The sequence below is a fragment of the Helicoverpa armigera genome, chromosome 3 (assembly GCF_030705265.1).
Source record: "Helicoverpa armigera isolate CAAS_96S chromosome 3, ASM3070526v1, whole genome shotgun sequence".
In the NCBI taxonomy this organism is placed as follows: domain Eukaryota; kingdom Metazoa; phylum Arthropoda; class Insecta; order Lepidoptera; family Noctuidae; genus Helicoverpa; species Helicoverpa armigera.
In genome coordinates this window covers 12,165,956-12,190,434 of record NC_087122.1, presented here as the reverse complement: position 1 = coordinate 12,190,434, position 24,479 = coordinate 12,165,956, and the positions used below count along the sequence as shown (strand labels likewise).

The 24,479-nt window shown below is 35.1% G+C and overlaps 1 protein-coding gene across 2 annotated transcripts; it reads right to left on the bottom strand.

Moving 5' to 3' along the window:
• Positions 1-754: 754 nt before the first annotated feature.
• Positions 755-24,341, bottom strand: LOC110372917 (17-beta-hydroxysteroid dehydrogenase 13). Of its 2 annotated transcripts, XM_064043689.1 has the most exons (8): positions 24,197-24,341; positions 19,233-19,308; positions 7,547-7,706; positions 6,977-7,128; positions 5,170-5,347; positions 4,619-4,807; positions 4,116-4,298; positions 755-3,288 (listed from the first exon to the last, which is right to left on the bottom strand). In XM_064043689.1, the coding sequence occupies exons 2-8, from the start codon at positions 19,298-19,300 to the stop codon at positions 3,211-3,213; spliced, it is 1,008 nt and encodes a 335-aa protein (XP_063899759.1). In that variant the 5' UTR covers positions 19,301-19,308; positions 24,197-24,341; the 3' UTR covers positions 755-3,210. The 2 variants fall into 2 exon arrangements, with proteins under 2 accessions (XP_063899759.1, XP_021185615.3); XM_021329940.3 differs by lacking the exons at positions 19,233-19,308; positions 24,197-24,341 and adding an exon at positions 14,698-14,896.
• Positions 24,342-24,479: the final 138 nt, after the last annotated feature.

Here is a 24,479-nt window from a genome sequence, read left to right as displayed (position 1 = left end):
CGAAAATTTTTGAGTTTTGGGTCACTAAAAACTTGTATAATAAAAAAAATCCGCAAAGTGAAGAAGCCGCGAGCGAAGCGAGCGCAAAATTTTTTGAATATTGGGACACTTCGACTTCTGCAGCCTGTGTGTCGATTGTAATTCAACTCGTAAGAAAATGTCCGGGTTTTCCCCGGACACTTCTTGAAACCCCGCCCGGACGTCCCCCGTACGGCCTCCAAACGAGGACAAATCCGGGGAAACCCGGACGGATGGCAGCCCTACCTGCATCCAGCGTCGACGGCGACCTTTATAAGGTCGTATGTCCACCTTGTTGGTGGACGTCCTACGCTGCGCTTGCTAGTCCGTGGTCTTCACTCCAGTACTTTGTATTTATAATATTTTTTAAAAGCTGTTGTATTTTGCTTTAAGTAAATAGTATTTAAGGTAAGGATAGTCGTTCCATATTATTATAAGGTGATTATACGCCAAAATGTCAGTAGTAATATGTGTATGTAGCAGTAACTGTACATTTTAAATGTGAATAATCAAATGTAAACTTGAAATAAATAGATTGAGGATTTTTTGGAATTTTATTTTACTATATTTTTTTGGAATTTTATTAAAATATTTGACGCCAGGTTCCAAAACTAGACCGAGCCTACAATTTGTTGTTTTTTTTTGCTGCGATATAATATTCCTCGAAGATCACTTAAGAAAATCGACAAAATTCTTAAATTTTTGTGAGTCGTGTATATTGAATGAAACAGCAAAATAAAATTTATATTTAGTTTTAATGCATTCAGTAGCACATTCAAAAATATCACACAGCAGAACAGTCGGCATCACAACCTTAAAACTAATTGACAAACATTATCACACAAATATATTTAAAGGCATATTACACTACTAGCAAAACTCTTTCAAAGTAGGTACTTATACAATTTATTAAACTGAAATCTGAGGTTTAGTTATCTACAATTCTAACTCAGCGCCCCTGTCATCCTAGTTTGGCGACCTTATGGTCCCAGTCTAGTGACCCTATGGTCCCAGTCTGGCGACCGTATGGTCCAAGTCCGGCGACCAGTGCTATCGACTTTAGAATATGTAATTACAAAAGTTTGAGTTCGCCTATATGTTGTGTTATGACAACAGCTTTGGCGTAGGGTTTGTATTTTTATTTTATTTCAAATTTAATTATTATTTACTTTTTATAAATTTTTTGTTAGTAGTGTAATCGCCGTTTTACAAAGGCCGTACCATAAGGTTGTAAAGTCTAATTTAATCAGGTGTATAATTATTTCTGGAATTATTATTTGCAAAAAAAAAAACAGAATTATGCGGTCCATTAAATAAGGATTAATAATTATCATATAAAATGTTTGTCAAGAGTCATCAGTTTGCGTTTTTTTTTCAGTTTAGGTTAGGTATAACTGAAATACGGAATGTTTCGTTAGAAAAATGATTGTTTAACGTCATGCTACGGCCTCTGCACAAAATTAATATTAATAATCTAATAACGTTATGGTTGCTAACATTGTCGAGATGTAAAAGTGTAAATAAATAAAAAAAAAGGCTTTTTAAGAGCTTGCCAAATGAAAACGATATTTGCAGGTATTTTAGGAATGCACTTATCGTATAACGTACTTGCCAATATTGTGTATTTTTAAGCCTCATAACAGACAAAATATATAAAGCTAAGATGAAAATTACTCTTAAAAATATACGATAAGTAAGCATAGGATCAAGACATATTTCTTCTGAATATTTTAACACGTGAAAAAAAATACAGATTATTATTACAAGGACAAAGTCAACAAACCATGACGGCAGAAAAAATACGATAAAATACATAATATCATGTTTTAAATTCCACTGCATTTTCACTTATGATGGCACTCAAAAATTCAGTATTGATCACATTTCGTAATGTTCTGTAAATCTCGGACCTATTACAAAACTAACATATTAACTAGCCTAGAAAAACTTCTACGACATCAGTTAATATTAAACCTGTAAGTTACACACTGTTAGCTCTATGGTATGTTATTAAATAAATTACTTTCACAAAATTACTTTAACTATAATAATGAGAAACATTTAATAACACGATATTACTTATTATACGTACGTATATAAAATATTAATAAATTTATATACAGTATAACAGGATATATTACATTGTATACTAATTCACGGAATAGTATATGTAGTATATAAAAATATATGGATAAGGATATTTTACTCAAAGGCAAGATTTATTAAAATATAATAAATTCACGCGTGTAAGATTGAGGCACTGCATATCACTTAATTTGCAAATTCTAATCTAATTAAACTAGATTTAACACATACATATAAACATAAAATTAAGCAGTATTTCAGTCTAATGAGCAATTTCAGTTGTGTCAAAAGTCAATTAATTTTTAAGAAGGGACCTACAAGGCTTTTCCTATTCTTGCGACCTCTTTTAAAGAGATATTGGTGGGGTCGCTAGTTTGGAGCTTCGGCATTTTAATGCATGTGAATGAAACTGAATAATGTTTTTTTATAATTTAGCACTCGTAAAATTGCTCAAAAAACTACAAAAAGTAAAAAATCATGTAAAAATACTATACACACTAAAACTGACTCCCTCTAGTCATGATTATTTTATTTTATAAAAATACTACTATTATTTAGGGGAGCAAAATCAAGTTGTCAAAAAATATAAAATAATAACAACTAAAAAATCTTATTGCAGTGTTGATTTTAAGTAAAAGATCATTTTTCATTTAAAAGTATGAAGTTTCAAAAATGTGATGCTTCTAATTATCACATTTCAATTTCTATGAAAAAAATAAGTATCTGTACATGATGTGGTTTTATGTTTTTAAATAAGAGAATATTAAGATCGAAAATGTATTTGCCTTAAGTCTTTTTTCACTTTGGCGACTTTTTAAACTTCATTTGGCGACTTTTTAAACTTCATTTTTGTGTATTTCCTGATAAGACTACACAATTTTGGGTAAACGAACCTATTAAATTAGAATCTTTAAATCCTTTGAGTCATTTTTATTTTAAGTGAATTTTAATTCACCCTATATTTTATCATATCATTTTTAACATGAGTATAGGACTCATTTTCAATTTAATTACTTTTTTGGTCCTCAAAACCGAGCCTAATCTCTGTCAGACTTTTTGACAGTAATATAACATTGACAAAGACACAATAATGGCAGATTGTTTGAATTAAGAATGGGCCTCCAATCCTGAATCTAAGAAGTCTTTCAGATATAATGGCACCGATCTCGGGAAAGCTCTGCAGATCTGTAACAAAGAAAAAAAATATGTTTAAGTAAAAATTAAGTAATATTTAGGACTATCTGAGAACTACTCACCGCACATGGATACTCTATGTATAGCATCAAGTTTAAACCTAGACATAGAGTACTTTAACCTAAAGGTTAGCTTTGCTGGATAAGCAGACAAACAAAGTTACTTTGAAAGTACTTAAAACATAAGCTACAAGTAATAATGTGTTCCCATGACTCCTTAAAATTTTCTACTTGTTCAAGTTATAAACCTGAACTGCGTTATTGACCGGATCGTAGTTCAAATGCCTACATAGGTAATTATAGACTTAGGTCGGGAATGTTACAAACTGGTTTACAAGAAACTGGTTCTGATGTAACTAGTTGTTTTATGTAGAAAATGCTGCTGAGGAGAGGTCCTTGACTTTCTTCGTGATATGGGATCATGTGGTTACGGCATTTTATTTTTTCGATAGAAAAGTTAACATAATATTTTTTTATTTATAATTTGGTTTATTATATAACAAAACTGTTCAGTCAACATATAAAATAAGAACAGTGTAATATTTTTTAAAAATAAAATAATTATTTAGCAGAAGTAGACAATTTAGCTATATGTATTTGCCAGTTTTATTACGATATAGATCTTGATTCCCGATGTTATTTAAAAAGAATATTCTTATGATACTTCTTCTACAAAAGTACAAGTCAAAGGAACCGCATATGATATTAAAAGTACCTAGAATGTATATACGTATCATATTATACGAACATTGTATACTACGTATCACATTACACGTATTTTGTGTACCACGTATCAAAACATAGTACGAAACAACTTACCATATTAATATAATACAGCGAGCTAGGAATGGTGATCTCGTAATAATTCCTCCTGACGGCGTCGACGATGCTGTCGGCTGCCTCCTGAGGAGTCAGGATCTTCATCAGCGAGGGGAACTTGATCTTCGGGTTCTTGCACAGACCTGTGTCCACGATGTAAGGGCAGATCACTGTGAATTTTATCTGGAAGATCCAAAGGATGTATTTTAGTTTTTTTTTCTCAGATGAACTTTTCAGGGAACCTTGATATGTTTAAAAATAAAATAGAAGTCATTCAAGTTCGTCATAGACGCATTCATAGACTTTTTAATTTACGCTGCTACTGACTTGAAAATACATTTACCACTATATTATGCACTAAAACATTGCAAGGACTCAACAGTTTCCTTGGATAGCTAATTCTCACACTTGTTCTCCTAAATGTCACCAAATTACTTTCAGCCCCAGCTATTCAAACTCAAACTTAATGTTCTATGTTCTCCTGTTCTACATCTCCAACTTACCCCACTATAGTCCTTCTGCTTGTCCTCCCTGAGCTCTTCATGCAGTGCCTCCATGAGCCCTCGCACGGCGAACTTGGTGGCGCAGTAGGGCACCAGGTTGCGCAGCCCCACCACGCCCGCCATGGACGACATGGCCACTATGTGCCCGTGGTTGCGCTCCATCATTGATGGCAGGAACGCTTGGAGGAGCTGGAAAGATATTTATGAAATTGGTTCCAGAGAGTGATTTTAATGAATTTATTAGTTATAAGATGTGTATAGCCCAAAACACAGCTCTACTGTAGCTGTGTTTTCCTGAGATCCTTAAGTTTTCAAACAAAGCCGTAATTTTGATAATGCCTACATAAACATTAAATAATCTCTCTCCCATCGTATCGGGTTACCGCCTGGTCAAGAGAGATGAAAGATACTGAATATAGAGTGCACCAGTAGCATAAATAATTGTACACTGTATAATATCCGTCGGAGAAATCAGCCACAGTGACCGTCAATGGCCCGAGGCACCCTTGAATAAAAGATATAAAGATATTGAAGTATAAATTTCTACTTACCCATAAATGAGCTATGATGTTAACTTCGAAAGAGGTTCTGATCTCCTTCTCAGAGGTCTGCAGCAGCGGCTTGCAGGGCATGATGCCTGCGTTGTTCACTAACATGGTCACCTCGCCCACCTCGCGCCGGATCTTCTCCGCCAAGGCATTTATCGCTTCTCTGTCTGTGACGTCACATCTATGGAGAAGTTGCATATGTGGTTTACAAACATTCGAATTGAGAACTTCCTTTTTTATGGGATGTTGGTTAAAATCAAAACTTACATTTTGAGATGGGATTTATTATGACCCCTCACAGACTAAATATCGATCAACTATTTTAAGGTCGATAGCTGTTGGAATGGAATCGTGAAACCGATTTTTTGCTTATTTGATCGTCGTTGATCGGGTTGTGCGCATACATATCTAGACTCATCAAGAGCCCGAGAAACTATTATCCAACTAAAAGATTGCCCTCCGTGTAGGGTCATATGAAGACTATGAATAAATCTGTCTATAAATTTTACGATAGGTACTCATAAAATTATAAAGAAGCATTCGATCTTTTCTATGGACAGGAGTATAAAATACATAAACCTGATGATTCAATCAATGTGCCTACACGTGTATATATTTACATAATTATCTAGAGAACTGGAGATACTCACAACGTTAATATAAATATTTGCACAGATACCTATTTGAACTTTAATCGTATGCACAGCGATTGCCAATGTATTGTCACAAAGACCATCAAGGGCGGCCATGAATCAATGTATGTACGTTCATTTAACGGTTTAAGTTGTTAAATCATTTATACTTTTTTTATATTACACGGATACTATTGACTTGTTTTTCAATTAAGTCGTTCTTCAGTTGTTTATTCTAGGAGTATTGAGTACTCGAGTAGAATGCACTCATAAAGTTGATACTTTGAATTGGGGTTGGTACATAAAGATACGAGCATTCCTAGGTACAGTAACAGATACCTACATACTTAGTGTATTTATGTAAGATCTTATTTCAACTGTGGTTATATCATGACCAACGTAACGACATTTATGATCAATGAGTTCTTTGATCCCACATGAATGACAAATGCGAACGTTTATCTCATCTTTCATACATCGGTTTGATCCCAATATGTCTATGCCCAGTTAAAGATTGCTAAGTTGTCCGGGTTACTGGGTTGAGGAGGTCAGATAGGCAGTCGCTTCTTGTAAAGCACTGGTACTCAGCTGAATCCGGTTAGGCTGGAAGCCGACCCCAACATGATTGGGAAAAAGGCTCGGAGGATGTTGAGTTAAAGATTGCTAAGTCGTTGATGTAGAATCAGACAGGCCACCGTGACCTATGTAAACTTTTTAAACACCAAGTTTGTTTAAAGATGACGAGAGCACTATAGTGCAACATTGGACTTTGAACAAACTTCTGGGTCAAGCTGCATTTGGTGTGGCCAGGTATGTTACTAAACATCGTGTCCTAACTGAATGTGTTGACCATGAGCATTTCTAGTGAACCTTAATCTTTTGAAGATAGATTAAAGACGTCGGGTGAAATGCGTCGGTCTTGCTCTTGATTTATGAAACCTAAGTTTGACATGACCTTCAAATGTCATATTGTTTCTTATAACTGTAAGTTTTCCGAAAATGTTAAAATAAAATAAATTAGGTACCAGAGCATAATATTTTGTGACTGTAGCTACATGCTAGGCAAAGTAATTGCTGCCAGGATAGTAAAAAGCTATGTGATTACAAGTAAGATTCTGCCCAAGACTGGGATCTTTGTAGGGATATGATGATGACGATAATGAAGACAGAAAACTTACTCAAATCGATGGGCCCTTCCCTTCTGTTCCTTGATGAGGTCCACAGTCTCTTGGTTGCCAGTAGGGTTGATGTCCACACAGACTATGATCCCACCCAGTCGCCCGAACCTGAGAGCTGTCTCCCGACCCATGCCGTGACCTGCACCTGTTATCTGGAAGGGGAAAACAAAAGAATATTTTACGAGGGAGTCACCTAGAAGAATGATAAGGGCGGCATTGTGAGACAAAGGTAAACAGAATTCAGTCGATAACGTCAGATAGGAAGGTAGGAAGGGAAAGCAAATGAGAAATAAAATTGGCATAATGGACCATCATCGCTTCGTTGAACCTTCTTATCCCAATTTATTATTTGGGGCCTGCACAGAATGTCTTTTTCTTCCATACCTTCCTATCTGACGTCACCTTCTTTCTATCATCTCTGTCTTTCACGTGATCCATCTAGCGTTGATTAGGACTTGTTTGTTCTTTATATTTTAAGATCATGTAACTATAGCCACGAAATCGATAACAAAGACAAAAAGATAGATAAATAGCTGCCCAATCCAAACTAGGGTATTTCTTATGACTTACGAGTATAATCTCCCCGCTGACGCTCTTAGGCTCGGGCGGCACGAAGAACTGGTAGAGGCAGTGCAGCCAGGTGGCCGTCATCTTGATGTACAGCACCAGGATCTCCAGAGCCAACGCGATGCCGTTGTACACCTTCATCGCTATGCCTTGCTCGTCGGTCCTGAGGGAGAAAGATACAATTTATGGTTGGATATTAAAATGGTACAGGTATAATCTAATTGACTTAAATAAAACTTTAATGGTGGAGCAGATGTTATCACCGACCGTGGGAAAAAAATGGATTTTCTATATAGAAACTAAGCTGCGGAAGATAATTCCGTGTTCCATGAGAAGTAGAAAATGACTAAATGCAATTGTTTTGTTGATTGCAGATTTTGTGCAGTGTAACAAGAATCTCGCGAAGACGCGTGAATAATTAATTTAAAAGTCAAAAATGTGTCGAGTTAAGGAAGTAGTCAAATGTAGGTCGCGTAGGAAGTTGTTAAGTTATTCAAAAGACGATGGCCGTTGTTAACTTAATTACGTTGAACATGATTCTTATAATTAGTAAAAACAAATCGACGTAAACTTGACCTTTCTCAACTTCTTTGACTTTGAGACAACGGAAATAACAAAGGCGGAAAAGTCAATTAACATGTTTTAATTAGCTTCCGAGCACATAGAGTGAGGATATATTATGCATTAACTGTCTTTTAACTAAAAGTAATTTGAAAACGTTACTATCACGGTTGAATAAGATAGGCTTTTAAAAACCTATTCGAGTCAATTTACGTACTTCACGCTTAATGAATTCCTGAAAGTAATAAAAATATAAAATGATGATAACAACTTTTATGACGTCGTGAGTCGATGCAACATTCTATAGTGCTCAGTATTTATAAAGAAACGGGTTTACTGACGTAAAATGGAAGTTTCCTTACCACAATTGTAAGGAATGGAATCAGGTTTTAAGGAGCGAAAGGAAAAAGGTCAGCTTATTTTTTATAAAGCAGGTCCAAGTATTAAACTTGTTCTAAATATAAACGTGTACGTACATTGATGTTAAACAATAAACGGCCAGTGTAATAAAATAAAAATAGATCGAGCGTTCTTTTTTCAAAAAGATTTTTTGTTTCGGTTATAAGTTCCATAATTAAAGTTCATGTGGTATAAAAAAAAGCATTGCTTTTTTTAAGGTGAACGCAGATTTGAGCAGAAAAAAAGCAATAACGGCTGTGTGTAGTTAAAAGCATGAGCTAAAATAATATTTGCACTTTTTTTCTTATAAAAAATGGTTACGCTTATGATTTGACCTCAGTGTTAATTGTAATTATTTTACATGTCTTGCAATTCCATAAATTTTATATCCTATTGTTTCCTATTTACTACAGGAACCTTTTTACGTTTTATTTTAATAGAATTTAATTATTATACTGAGATTATAAAGGTAACGAGCTTTTGTTTTGTGCGCGCAAATGCCAGACTCGCGTAGCTAGTGACTCATGGGGAAAATATGAAATAAAAAAAAGCATATAAATTAATGTAACGATAATTTCAGCTTTTCTGGTGGTTCTCATTTTTTAACCATACCAGCAGAATTGTGACAACATGCGACAGAGAATAAATGTCAAAGTCGCGGTAAGTATACTTTAACTGAAATAATAATTTATTTATTGTTTCCGTAATTTATTTCAGCCTGCATACAAAAGCAAAATTATTACATCAATTTAATTAAATCAATTTAAATATCTTTTATCTTTATCTATATAATTTATCTTTTCCTTTTATCGTAATTTTCAACTACAGTAATAAAAAATAGGGTAAATTACTGAAAAATGGACAAGGTAAACAAAGAATTAATGTTTTGTTGTACGCAAATAAATGCCTATACCTACGCATTTTATATAATTGTATACCTATTTTCCATAGCCGTAGAACACAAAAGGAAATACATGATTATCTGTAATCTGCACAATGATATGGAAATTATATTCAAAGACTAACAATGAACCATATGGCCATGAACTCGTATGAACAATTTAAATAATAAACAACATTAAAATTTATATTTGGTACAGATACGCTAAAATATGTAGGTACTGTATTATGCGAACAAACATTATGAAAATATTGCAAGTCATTTAAGGTAACATTATTTCTTGTGCCGAAAACATTAGGCAAAGTAATTCTTGTATGCTTTTTTGACATTTGGTCATGCTTCGGGGCGAAAAACATAAGTAGGTATAATAATTGCTGGAATAATTTTTAGGTATACAGGGATGCAAGTTATTTCCTAATTATCTTAAACGAAACGAGAGATATGCTATGAGGAAGATAGGTAATGTTGAAGGTCCTATTAACACCACGAGTTCAGCGGATTTTATGAAGCCATATGTCAGTGCGGAAGATAGTTCATCTGGGACAGATGAAGAGCAGGTAGGTATAGGATATTAATATTTAATATTGACTGGACATGAATACCTATACTTAGGTAAATGTCCCATCGTCATAGAAAATAAAATAATTATTTTTGCCTACCAAAGAATCCCCCAGAAAAATATTACTAAATTGAACAAATAAACAACATTTATAGCGAAAACATAGAAACGCAACCAAGTGACCTTGAGATTAGCAGTTAAGCAATTACCACCTATTTCGCAGCCCAGTTGGGTAAGATATCATTGCCCCAACTGATTATGCAAATATAAAAATATTTCTTTGTTATGATAAAGATTTCCATACATCGTGAACGTAAAATACTTAATAACTGCACTTACTGCATGAATATTAAGTAGAAATAAAAATAACAGCTGTGTCATTTGAATAGTCGTTACGGGTATTCAGAAGCCATAAAGTCCAAGTATCAATCTGGCTTACAGATAGAGGATATTGTGTTGCCCAGGTAACTCGTTTGAGGTGGTCAGATATGCAGTCGCTCCTTGTAAACACTGGATTTCAGCTGCATACAGTTAGACTGGAAGCCGACGCCAATGTAGTTGGGAAATGGCTAGGCAGGTGAGCGTTTGAACCAAATAAAATGTCCTAGCCTTCAAGCATACACTGCATACAACCTACCTAGTCGGGTACCATATTTTGTTTTACATACTCGCAAAGCAAGTTAAACAAGTAATGTCACAATTATACATTCAGACCATGTGACAAGTAAATGGCTCATAATAAAAAAAAAATAACAAGTAAAATAAACAACCTATATTAAAATATTTCAAAAAAATGATTAAGGAAACACTTGATACTGTACGTGTTGTGAATGCCAAAATGTCATTTGGGCTTAGTAGGTAGGTACATACCTTCATTAATACACAGCAGAAGTGCCAACTATTAATCATGATGTATTTACGTGATTTTACTGTGTGTTTTGTAAGAACGGTTGTTGACAAAATTTTTGCTAGTCACTTATCCGGCGAGAGAATTGGGAAAAGGTTTTGAAGTTTGAAACATACTTAGATAGACTGAAAAAGATGCTGGTATAAAAATTTTAGTAAAACTGTTGCCTACAGCAATATAGATACGTATATAATACAAGTATGTATGTATAATTGTTAGAAATTCATTGCATAGAAAGTTTAGACTGGAAGCCGACCCCAACATAGTTAGAAAGGCTCGGGAAATCATCACCCTCCGAGCCTTTTTCCCAACTATGTTTGGGGTCGGCTTCCAGTCTAACCGGATTCAGCTGAGTACCAGTGCTTTACAAGAAGCGACTGCCTATCTGACCTCCTCAACCTAGTTACCCGGGCTCGGGAAATGATGATGATTTAATAGAAAGATCGTCTTACACAATTCAAAGGCACGAATTGGTGCTTGGGAAAAACATTTATCTATATACTTATCTATATAAGAGACAGTTTTTACACAAAATATTTTACATACTAAAATCATGCGAAATACATACCTTTCTACAATGTAAATAAAGGCATATTTCGGAAATATTTTTCACAACATACGCGAGCAGTAAAGCAAGCCGTGTTGCAATCGGACCGGTAATAATGCCGTGTTCAAGTTCGAGGTTGCTTGCACAACGTATGTATACGTTTTGTTCATGACATGCGTGTGTAGTAAGTAGTGAACGATATACCCGGTAATTAAATTATTATTATGGCTCCAGTGGGTAAATTGTTGGTCGAGTTTTTCATGGTATCTACAGCTCCACGTAGTTTTGTAAACAAATAAGGTACCATTCACTTAGTTTCGTAAGTAAGCCATGATAAGCTAGATTTTTAAATCACTTTCAGACTGCATCGTGGCAGCAAAAATGAGGCATATTGCTTATCAATATCCACTCTTAAAATGAAACATTTCAGAGTAGAAAAAACAAAACTAAATTTTAAGAAAATTACTATTTTGATCACATTATCACCGTCCTAAGAATTCTTACAATCTATTAATTCATAATTCACTATTTATTTATAAAGAGCTTTTGCTTAAGGTTTTGATAAAACTCCTTAATTAACCTGTGTCAGATTTATAAACTTACAGGCAAAACAAAGAATTGTAGGAATTGAAGAAGCCAGCCCAAGCTACCTTGTTGTCTTATCGGCAAGCCTCTCCTAATGATGAGAATATTGCTATAGAATTGGTCAATTAAAAACAATACTGTCTAGATACATATATCTAGTAATAGTACATAAGCATAGCGCAGTTTGCATCACGTTTAGGCAACGTTTGCATCACGCGTTGCGCCTCTTGACATGCGTTGCGAGATCTTCCACTGATTCTGTTTGCTTTGCTATGCTAGCACAGATTTGGTTAGCAGGTGGCTAAATTGCACTGTCTATAATATGGATGCTTGTGGCTAAATTACACAAATATGGCTTAGTGCCATCTCATCCGTAGTTTTAACCAGATTCATACACCAATAACTACATGCATATCTAGGAGTTAAAAAGTAGTTACAGGCATAAAAAGTAGGCGAGATAAAACTAGAGATCAGAAGCCATATTAAAATCACAATAAAACGGGTAAAACTGTATGTGTTAGACATTCACGCAAATGCAATATACCGATAATAATACCTATCAGACTACATTATATCCTGATACTAAACTACTGCCCGTAGTTCACTTGGGATGCGGAAGAAACTGCCGGGAACAGCGAGTACGAACAATGTTTTCTTTATTAAAAGGGATGGATTAATAGCAGTTTCCCGCGATTGCACCTTCCTACAAAAACTAACACGGAATGAAAAGTTAACGGAATAAATTCCCGGATAAATCTCATTTTATCGATTTGTCCGTTCGTTTATCGTTTCCACATCAATCGTTTGACATCGTAAGACGGTAAGTATAGTATACTTAGTTACTTTAGCATTCATAAATATTGAGTTGTTAGCAGTAAGGATGAGATAACTTTTTGCACAATCAGTTGCTATAATTTTCGTAACATAGATGGTGGTTCAATAGTTACAAATTGAAATTGCAAACCGCATTCCTCAAACTTTGTGCAAAATTAAAATTATTTAAATAATGCAGAAATAAATGCGTCTGAGTGCCTAAACAGACAATGCAAATAATAAATATTTATGAGTCACAAAACGTACTCTTTTTTTATTTTTTATACTATGTCCGCCAACGTGAAGTTATTTTTGTAAGCTGATATATAATAAGATCGCGAAATCGAGAGCGTAAAGGAACCAGATTTACAACAAAGACCGAAGGGAATTGTTCCAAGGACTAAGAAACCTGATGTACACTGGATGACCTTTGAAGGAATCAAGGCCTACCCACTTATAAGAACATTCAGGATACATATTGCTACCTACGCGTACCTATGTAAGTGCGATCTATGTAGATCTACATGCATGAAACTGGTTAAACACGAAATTAAAAATGCAAATTGTCTATGCGACAGTCAAAAGCGGTTTTCTGGAAAACACTGCATATAAGTGTGTAGCCTGTGTAAAATAAGATAGTCTAGTATCACGACAAAGAGACATACACATTTATATGTCTATGTATCACTCGGGAGACAAAAGAGTACTTAATCAATAAACTACTAGTAGATAAGTATGAAGAAGCGATAAAGTAACTTTGCATATACATATTGTAGGTAGAGTAATAATTCTAATACGTATAAGATTTCAATACACACTTATTCATAAACACGAACTAACTGGCTCATTAGTTACAGAAGCTATTTACTGTCAGGCCAAGGATGCAACCAGTCTTATTGTCCAACAATCGTACCGATAAACATTACTAAAGGATATCATTAATTCTGTTAATTGATAAGAAACCAGGCCTTGGACGAGTAATTAACGCCTTCAGTGATTAATTAGTTATGTAATTGCGGGTTTAAAGAGAAAAGGTGACTGCTTGGTTGCCAAGGTCGTTTCAGTAAGTTGTTACAATGAAACAATGAATTTTAACTCACAAGTTATGAATATTTTATTTAATTAGTTTTATGTTTTAATATTGCAGAGCCTGAATAGTAAAGTTCTTTGGGCTTATGTATACTTACTGACCACTGATTCGTTTTGGTTTTTGCAATTTGTCTAGCATAAGTATTTACTAGGTACTTTAAAAAAATGAATGAATAAAACGCGTAAATTAAGAAAAATACGCCATAAACTCGTTGTTTAATTAGTCTTTTTAAGTCTAGTTTGTATTAGAATATGTATAAGTAATATGTAATATCCTGGTAATTAACTTTTTTGCGCATATTTTGAGTTCAACTTAGTATGTTAAGTGCACTAGTGAACTATTTTTGGGAATAAAAATACATTAATATTCTAATAAAAACTGCTAATTTGTGCCACGATTATGCGAATTTAGAGATAAGCTTTTTTAGATTTTTCAAAAAAATGTTTCCAGGAAACTAAACCAGCTCACGCAACTTATTATTTATGCCGAAACATCCACTAAGTCGTTTGGTATTTTTATTAAGTGTTAAGAAAAAAAAATCTTACTCGACATTTTCCCCGTCGTTCAGCTATTTTATGCTTAGGTAATGTGAACTGTAGTTAACGCTATTTTGATGCATACCTTATAAACCACTCCTGTCATAAATCCCTCCTTTATCTATCTAGCCCTTATACCGAAGTAACTATTATAGTAATCTGTGCTTATACCACCAAGTATTAATAACTGAGTTATAAAAACATGCAATCGCCCTACATTTCTACACCAGCCATACCATACAAAGGTCTTACTCACTCGAAAAATAAGAGGTTCTGCTTTCCGCCGTTCTTTCCAACGAACGAAACGTCGAACCACATCGTACACAGACAGTTACAACCCAGTCAGTCCGATCATAAAAATCACTTAAAACATAAGTGAGATTGAGGGACGTGTACCATAGAACACTGATTTTATTTAATAAAACATTAAATGTTAGCTAAATACGCCGTGCACACTACACGACTTTCACTAGTATGCCTGCTGCAGTTGCAGCGCGATGCAGTTGCATAATAATTAGAGGAAACGTTTCGAAAATCAGCATAATACACAACAGTGCATCCTGCGATGCATCCTGCGTTTAGTGTGGTTCGTGCGTGTGTACATTGTATGTTCGTGCAGTGTGCTCGCAAAAGCCGAATGGTTCGGTTGTTGAAGAATAGCGAAGAAAATTGCCTTATTGATCCGGCCTTGATTCGTAAATATTATGACAAGTAATGACGCTAAAAAAGGTCAAAATTATGGCATGTAAAAAATGTAGGTACTAATGCATGGAATTTGTCTTCCACGCTAAAGTGATTTTTATTTTAGCCTTAAAAATACATATTTTTTCGTTTTTTCTGCCTAATTTAAATACATGTTGTCTTCTCGCCTTCTAAAACATCATTACAAAGTCGTTAAAAGCTGACAAGTATTTGGAATGTAACGGCTTTTTAATATTTACCTTTAGGTAAACTTAAATAGCGACCGCTAATCATAAAAAAATATAATGATATCTCTAGAATTTACAATTGATTATGTAAACTGAGATAGATACCTACTGAAAAAAATCTTTAGGTATCATGTGAATCAACCAAAAATAATGCAGCGAATATATTGCCAATCAAATGGGATTAGTTTCAATGAAAGGCATATCACGTGTTACTTCACGCCGATACAATAAAATTTATTACTGCTTGGAATTTACGAGCGTCGACGAATGTATACCAATGTACAATTTATGACCATTTTACCAATTCTCAGTTAGTCTCTTAATCTTGGTTAAGTGCGACAAAAAAATAATTTGGACGCCAATTTTTTGTCGTATTGAAGGCTCTCTAATTTTTTAGCTTGTGTGCAAATTTTTAATATTATTTTTAATTTAATTATCATCCCACTGCAGAGCACAGGAATTTTCTCTTTTTTGAGATGGAATGAGCGTTAATTACGACGCTTGCTTCGGTCGGTGTGTTACCCATAACACTTTATATTGCTACTGACCTGCTACTACTTATGAACTTAACTAAGAATACACTTCGGAGGTGTTGAAGTAACATAGGCTTATGACTAACAAAACATTCATTATTCCATTGCCAAATACATATGGAAATGAATTTCCAAAATAATGAGACAATAATGTGAATCTAATACGTCAATGTATGCACTGCAACAAAATACAACAATAGAACTACCTACTATGTAATACCTTATGTATTTACATAATTAATGTTTCATGATTAATGATTATAATCATTGATATCTAATTATCATTTTTAAGTACCCACTTGGTGCTATGATAGCTTGTCTAGCCGCTTAAAATGTAACTGATTTCTAAGTGCTTATTCTACAAATCCAAGGCAAAGAATCATCAGATTGATTTGAGACAACTCTGCCATGCTTCTTGATCATTCTACTTTTTGTCTGACTTTTTTTTTTTTTTTTTTTTGTTGTCGCTGGGCTAAAAATGCTATTACGCATCCCCTTCCCGTCGGGGGACGGGAGAGGGGTATGTGGGACTCCCCGGTAAAGACGTTCCCGGTATACCCACTAAAAAGGCCCAGCGGCACTCCGACCTCGCCTGAGTGGAGGGGGTCTGGGAATCTATGGCATCCAGTCCCCCACCGGCGATTGCCCGCCTTACGGCAGGCCCCTCATGCCTCCCCCCAGTGGGGAGGGGTCCCTATGATGGCCGGAGCACAAGGGGCGGTCCTTGTGGTGCAGGCGGTGGCACCCCCGTGCCTGTCGCCCGCTGATCACCCCCCGGGGCGGATGGGGACAGACGTTGTGTTCGCCGTCTTCCACCCCTTCTTCGTCTGCGGTGCGGCGCCGCGAGAGGGTCGCTCTCCCGCACGCGCTCCGCCGACTCCTTCTGTGACATGACGTCCTCACAGAAGGAGGCCACCGCTTCCCATGCCTCCTCACTTCGCAGCATGGCAGCAATCACGCTGGGGAGCGAGAGGTCGTCCCCGACTGCTGCCACCAGGGTGCGGCGGGGTTCAGTCCACGATGGGCACACCTCGATTGTGTGCTCTGCCGTGTCCACCTCGGCTTCACAGTGTGTGGCACTGTGGAGTCTCCTCCCTCCCAATCCGGTGCAGGTACGATCCGAAGCAGCCATGCCCGGACAGCACCTGCACTAGACGCATCGAGAGGCACCCGTGCCGCCGATCGAGCCATCCGTTCAGGACAGGCCCGATGGCACTTTTTGTCTGACTGCGTGACATGGGTCTCTTCTCATATATTGACCAACTTCAAGAAGATATGTGTATCCACTACAATTGGCGCAAAAGACTAAATAATTTATCATATCTGTTTAAGCTTCCTAAAAAGGAGAAAGAGCTTCTCAATTCAGATGTTTGTTTGTTGTTTCTTTTTTATTGCAGTGTAGGACATCGCTATCGCGTTTAAATATTATCATAAACCGCCCACATTTTTCCTGTGAGTTACACAGTCACCCATTACATTATCTCTATTTTTTAAAACATACCTACGCATTTCTCTGGCCCAATCAATATGCAATATTTTTTTTTAATTTACCGAACTGCGTCAGTTGGATTGACGTTTTGATTTTGCTACAGTGGGTTTAGATGCCCGAAATATGTAAAACCCGAGTGATAGAAGACAAATCCCATTCATAACTTCATTTCTTTGACACTCCACCATAATACCCCCTTATCTAACACATCAAAGTTGACCGCATAACCTTGAAAATACCCCATAAGCCCGAAAGTCAATGTCGCGCATCAGCACGTATAAGGTCAATGGTCGGCGCGTGATCGTCGTCCGCGCAGGTTTTGTAACGGCGCATGCGTGCTCAAACAAATTGCCCTAACTAGCCGCTAGATCTGAAGGTTCCTTCATCAGCTGGTGAAGATAGTTGCGTAATTTGTGGCTAAAGGTGACCTGGTATAATGAGATCATTTTCTTAGTTTTTAAGAAGTTTGCGTGAGTAAAATGTTAAGTTATCACTGGGAGGCTGTCAAAGTGGTCGCGATTCAAAATGGTGATATGAGCTTCACCTTTTTTTACAGGAATAGGTAGTTTTATATGATTCAAATATACTTAATAAGGTGTGATCTAAAATTTCGCGGAAATAATAGGTATACCCCAATGTAATTACGCATTTCTTTGTTTTTACAACTGAATAAAAAATAACTAGTCAGGATATTACTTGATAAGAACACTGTCAACCTTAGTTAGTCTCAGTAATTGCAGCTATTACGTAAATAGCCATGTCATGATGTTTTCTGCTGTAACTCAGTGATGAGCACTTTTAATCTAACAAGCTGTCGTTACAAGCATCCTTAGGGGTCTACACACCAAAGCCGCTGACCCGGCGGCACAGCCCGGCGGCACGACAGCCGCGGCATGTGGTGTTCTAGTAATTGTCAAATACTCTATGAAAGCCGGCGGCATGATTGTACAAAATAGGGCCGGCGGGTTGGGCCGCCGGGCTGTGCCGCCGGCATTAGCGGCTTTGGTGTGTAGACACCAAGACATAGTTACTACATGGTAGTAAAGTAGTGGTGAGGGTAGAGATTAGCCAAAAATATTATTTGAATGTTACATGGCCCACAGCCTGCCAGGGCTGCGGAATTGTTCGAAGGAGTTCCCGCGGCCCTCTGGTACATAAAGGGCTTAAGAAGGAACATGGTGGTGTCTGACACTCCCTCACGGTGCACCCACAGCGAGAGGGCATATACCTATATATTATACTCGTACATACCAGCTAATAATACTGAGTCTATAGTGTCCGAACCAACAAAACATTTAAATCAATAGATGCGAGTGGGTAGCGGCATATTATAGAATTATGCAAATGATCGTATTGTGTGATGGTGTCATATACTATTTAATGAGCTACACATATACTTGGCAAGTTCTTGCGAACTTCAGCACCTTGTAATTAAAAGAGTTATTATAAAATATATTCATAAATTAACACGTGTGAAATCTACTATAAAAATAAAAAAAAACTTTTCGCATTGTCTTGTTAGCAGGTTTTTATGACATTAAATTGTGGCTGAATTAAGTATATATAAAAACCAGCTAGGAGCGAGTCTGAAGTGTGCACGAGGATGAATTTAAAACTGTTTTCCCGCGGTTTCACCTGCGTTCCGTGGTAACTACTGCCCGTACCGGGATAAAATATAGCCTATGTTACTCGTGGATAATGTAGCTTTCGAATGGTGAAAGAATTATTAAAAAACGGTCCAGTAGTTTTTGAGCCTATTCATTACAACCAAACAAACAAACTAAGTTTTCCTCTTTATAATATTAGTATAGATAAGTTGGTATTAAGGATTAAGACATACCATGGTGCTTTATCCATTAAAGTTTGTGTCGCTCCATTTTTATTCGCCTCTGCCGTTGTTGTCGCCATATTTGCTTCTGAAATGTGAAAAAAATACTGTAAATATTCAATTCAAGATTATACTCCAATAGTTCATTGATTGCAGTTATATTACTACAATTATATAATAAAAAGGAAGCATTATTTGTTTTTTTGTTTGCACCCGAAATGTTCCGAAACTTCAGAACCGATTTGAAAAAAAATTTCACTGTTGGAACGCTATGTTTTTCCCCGTACGAGCAGTAATTCTCACGGGTCACTGGTGAAAACTGCGGGAAAACAGCTAGTAATCAATAGTTAATTGATTGAAGTTAGCTTTCCTTCATAACAGGTCAAACAATCATTCACATTAGTTATAAGGTGCTAAGAATTACTATACATTAACAAGAAAGTGCAAACTTATTTAATAGGCATTCAACAAAAGGCGAGAAATGTTAACATTTCATAGTTCTTACGCCACAAGCCCTTTCTTTAACAAGTTTCTTCGTAAGACTGTTGGTATGCGAAATGACATAACAAGCGGGTCCACCTAGTATATTTCCTTCGTCCATAGAACGGTATGGAAACTTTTAATGTAGCAATTTGTGACGGTTGTACCAATGCGTGGACAGTATTGCCGTCTTAATTGCTTCAAGCATATTTTATGTGTCATAAATTGTTACAATTTAGATGTTTTTAATGTGGTAATGCTACCGGTCTTCTGAGTTCTAGAAATGATTGATACTACGTATAAGAATAGGAACCAAATAAAAAAGGAAAATAACAAGAACCACGAATTTATAAAATGCCTAGGAAATGCGTAACATGCCTATAATTTGTACATTTTTGAGTTTATCCAAAAATAACTGGTCTGAATGAAACGATCTTAGAAGGTTCCATGTTTTTGTAGTTTTTGGATTCTGGGATTCATAATTCGTGGAATCAATATTAAAAGGATGCGCTGTAATAGCTACCTAACTATATTAGGTAGATAATTTATACTCGTACACAGAAGTTCGTTGATTGTATTTGGAAAATATCTTAATTATTGAGGAAAAGATATTGATTTATTATAACATTGTTAACCAAAAGATTTCATAGAAAATTGCCATAAAATTAATAACTAATGAATGCTCAAAGTCCAACCAATGACAAGACAAAGTCTCGATCAATCAAGAATTTCATAGAAGGATATTAATTTATCACATTTCACACGTCGTCATAAAATTAATATAGATTCGTCTAGTAGTTCTAGTAGTTACTATGTATTTGCATTGAGCTAAAATCCTACCAAATATTTACTGCATAATTTAGCACATTCGCAATCAATGTATATAAAATGTCAGTAGGTATCACGATTTCGGATTGATCTTGTAGTTAATTTCTATACACACACAAGGATCAATTAGTTAATTGTTTTATCTACGGTTTGTTACTCACAGTGGATATTTTAATTTCTTCTGTGTCTACTTAAATACCTACTCAAAAATTAGCAATTTCTTCAATGAAAAGTAGTATAAAAAAGTAACGGGTGGCTTACGGCTAGAATGAAACCATGAACTTGAATAACAAAGTTTCTGGTTTAAGCCCTACTGAAAGCCAATACTTTTTGAGAAGACAATACGGTGAACAACACATTAAAACCATAAATGCCTTAATCGTTTTTTTTCCAGGACATAGAAGACGTAAGGTAGCTCAAACTTGCTACTCCTGTAACTAGGTCTTACCCGACGATTCTATTTGAAGGTTAAAGTAATGTTGTATGACTGGTTACACGCACCCAGACCTTATATAACTTGTTTTCAAATACCTACGTAATCTGAGCCATATAAAGATGATCTAAGTATGAAAATTATACAATCTGTAAGGTGGGTTGTAAAATATGTCTGTTACATTCCAAGCCTCTGTTGCGTCTTACTTTGAAATCCGAAAGATATTGTTTGAACAAAGTATTGAAATTAATTTGCAGAAATAATAAAAATGCTAACTACACAATAGCCGTGGTTTACTGTTTATAACATCAAATGATACTGACGATAAGTTGAATCATCTAATTTAAGCAATAACCGAACCAAAACCATTTTCAGTTGTCGGTTATGTGTACGGCTGGTTTTATATTTTGGTTATCGTTATGGGTAACGGTGTGCAACTGGGTCTAAGTCTTTAGTAAACGCATTACAAAATTAATGTAAGAGATTCATCCATGTGCCCCCAAATATTACATATTGAAATAATTAAAAATAATATTTGTAAACGCATAATTTTGCTTATTCATCTTTGCACTTATTTACTGAAAAATATATTCATGATCTAATAATGTTTAGCGTATATGTGATAATGCTAATACTTACTCATTCCTATATTGTGTCTATTCAATTAGTCTGTCTGATACGAGTACCAAGTCCAGGTTATGTTTCGATTACGTATTATTCACCGTATCTACCTATATTTATTTATTTATTTATTTATTTATTTATTTAAAAACACCTTAAACTATCTTTACAGGATCTCTTATCCTAATACGACAGCTAAAAACTAAAAATATATATTTACTCATGTAACTGAAACCTTACTTAGAGTACCCGGAACACTGCAAACTTTATGCCGATGGTTTGTCCGGGCTTTAAACGGTTTTTATTTTATTTTTATTTATAAATCAGTATGGAAATGAATGGAAGTGCGCAAATCACAGCCATCAGATTGGTCGGTATAAGACGGATAAATAAAAATTTAGGTAACCAAAGCTTAATATTAAACTTAATCGGCTAGCAGTACGCCTAATTTTAACGACAGAAACATAACAAGAACACAAGTCTCTCAGGTAGACTAAATATTAATTACAATAACTGAGCAATGTTGGCCCGAGTCTAAATGATATGCCAAAGAGCAACGTCAGTCTTGGAGTAACCAGAAAAACGCAAATCACCCCCAAGAAATAGTTTTAATATTCATAATCAAGTATTTATCTAGTAGATTCCTAGAGTATTGTGTGACTGTTTGTAATTCAAGATGAAGCTTGCTTCACTAGATAGGTTTATATTGACCCAACGGCAAGGAAGTCAAGGCCATATTGAAAGAAGCGTCTGCAGTATTTCTAGAATTAGATATGGTTATTTAAATTCTATACATAATCTAGATAAACTTATTCTGTAAATATTGTAAAACTAAGATATCCCGCGGGTCTATCCGCGTCTTGAGAGAAATATTTTCTGCACCCAGGTAAAACGTAGCAGAAGTATGTGTTATTCGGCTATGTAATATAGAGGTATATTACTGTAAAGTACCATCAAAATTCGTTTAGCAGTTTTAACGTCAAAGAGTAGGTAAGTCAAGTAAAAATCGCGTATAAAATTTTCAGTATCTAATTACTTCTGCACTAATTAAAGTGTAGATAAATTATTGAATGAATAAAAATCTTTACTATTATTATTTGAATGCCAGAATAATTAAAGCAAATGCTCCTATTTTTCGTTAAATCGAATTGTATCCATATACGTCATGCGCATAAATTGGCATAATATTATTAATGCATTACAAGTTTACTTAAACTAGTTCTCACTCGGGATCGCTCGGAATGTGTTTTACCTTTTGTAGACAACTTTTTAATGATTTTCTTTCATGAATGCAGAAGCAGACAAATAAATACTTAGGTACCTGATTAATTAATTCAACCATTTAGATATTAAAGTTCGTACGGGCGTCAAATGCAGAGCATGTCTTGTTTTAATTTAAAACTTATGTCAAAACAAATTGCAGTATGTTAAGGTCCGAATTGCATTATGAATAGCCGACCCCAAATAAAAATTGGGATAACGGCAGGAGGATGATGATATTTTGTTTTAATTCAGAAACTTGCCGGCTGTATCAACACGGTGGCATCGACACGGATTGCCATAAATAAAAATAGACTAAAATGGAACACGGAAGGAAAATTGAACAAAATAAATGTAGCTATATGTTTACGTACCATTAGATCACGTACAAATATCTAATTGTATAAATAGTCGAAATATCCGTCTTGTACCTAACTTCTAAACAATTCCACTAAATTGGATGTTTGGTTCTAATTTTGAGTCCAGTGTTACCTACCAATCATGATTAACGGCAATCAAACTGAATTACAGAAACACACAAATATTTCCCAGTGTGTAAACGTGCTTGTGATAATGTGTGTTTTGTTTCGGTAAGGCTATCAATAGCCGCTTATCAATTGTTTGTAAACGACTGAGCTGGTACTTGTGTATCACGTTATAAATAAGTTATACAATATCAAAATCATAGATTTTTCAAACGTTAAACGCAAACGTTGAACTATTTAGTTAATTTCATTAAGTAAGGTAACACAAATGTTACACATTTTGCAGATATCAGATGAGATAAACATGTTGATAAAATACTGAAACTTAAGATACTTAAGATTACCACTGGATTGAACACCGGTTTTATTCGAATCTTCTCTAGTTTAACTACCATTGAATTAGAGGGTATATTAACAACAAATTATAATTCTTAGGTAAGTATTTCTCAAAACTTTAAAATGGTTCACAATGTTTTAATTAAATCTTTATAATGAAGGCGACCTATTTCTTTTTGAATTCAGGTTATGTTTTACAAAAATGCGACCTTACTTTGTATGTACTCATTTACCTAATGAAAGTCCATTATTTTGCATTATTTATCATTCATTTAAAAAGGCTATCAATGTTACATTTAAATTTTGTTGCATATTTTAGCTACTGGTTTTACATTATTCTTAAGTACATTTTTTTTCAGGATTTCAAATATGTTATGGTTTATAGGTAACTAGGTACCTATATAACTTATAGCCTAAAACCTACTGTGATAATTATTTCTGAGAGCACATTGTTAATAATCTAATATTTAAAAAGCACAAGCAATCTTATCTTCTTACTCTAAAATTAAGAAATTAAAATGAAATCTACTTACAATAAATTCCTAAAAATCTTTTTAAAAAGTACGTTTGACGTTCACAGATAACTGTCAAAATTAGGCGGGAAATGCTACGCAATGGCGCGGCCGCGTCCGCTCTTGGTCGGATGTCGCGAGAGACTAGAGTACGCAAAGGTAACTTGCATTCAGCCAGTTTGTGGCCTACAGGACAGGTTATTCGGCAGATTATTTTATTTTAGAATAATTAATTCTAGGAAATAAATTTTAATATTCTTTTGTTTTCTGATATAAATAGACGAAATAATTTTAAAATGTTTAA

Excerpts from the sequence above, each read along its gene's own strand:
- LOC110372917 (XM_064043689.1), bottom strand. The coding sequence starts at position 19,300 with ATGGCGACAACAACGGCAGAGGCGAATAAAAATGGAGCGACACAAACT. Across the intron at positions 7,129-7,546 it reads TCAGCGGGGAGATTATACTC|ATAACAGGTGCAGGTCACGG; the intron begins GTAAGTCATAAG and ends TTCCCCTTCCAG. Across the intron at positions 5,348-6,976 it reads GGAAGGGCCCATCGATTTGA|ATGTGACGTCACAGACAGAG; the intron begins GTAAGTTTTCTG and ends ACTTCTCCATAG.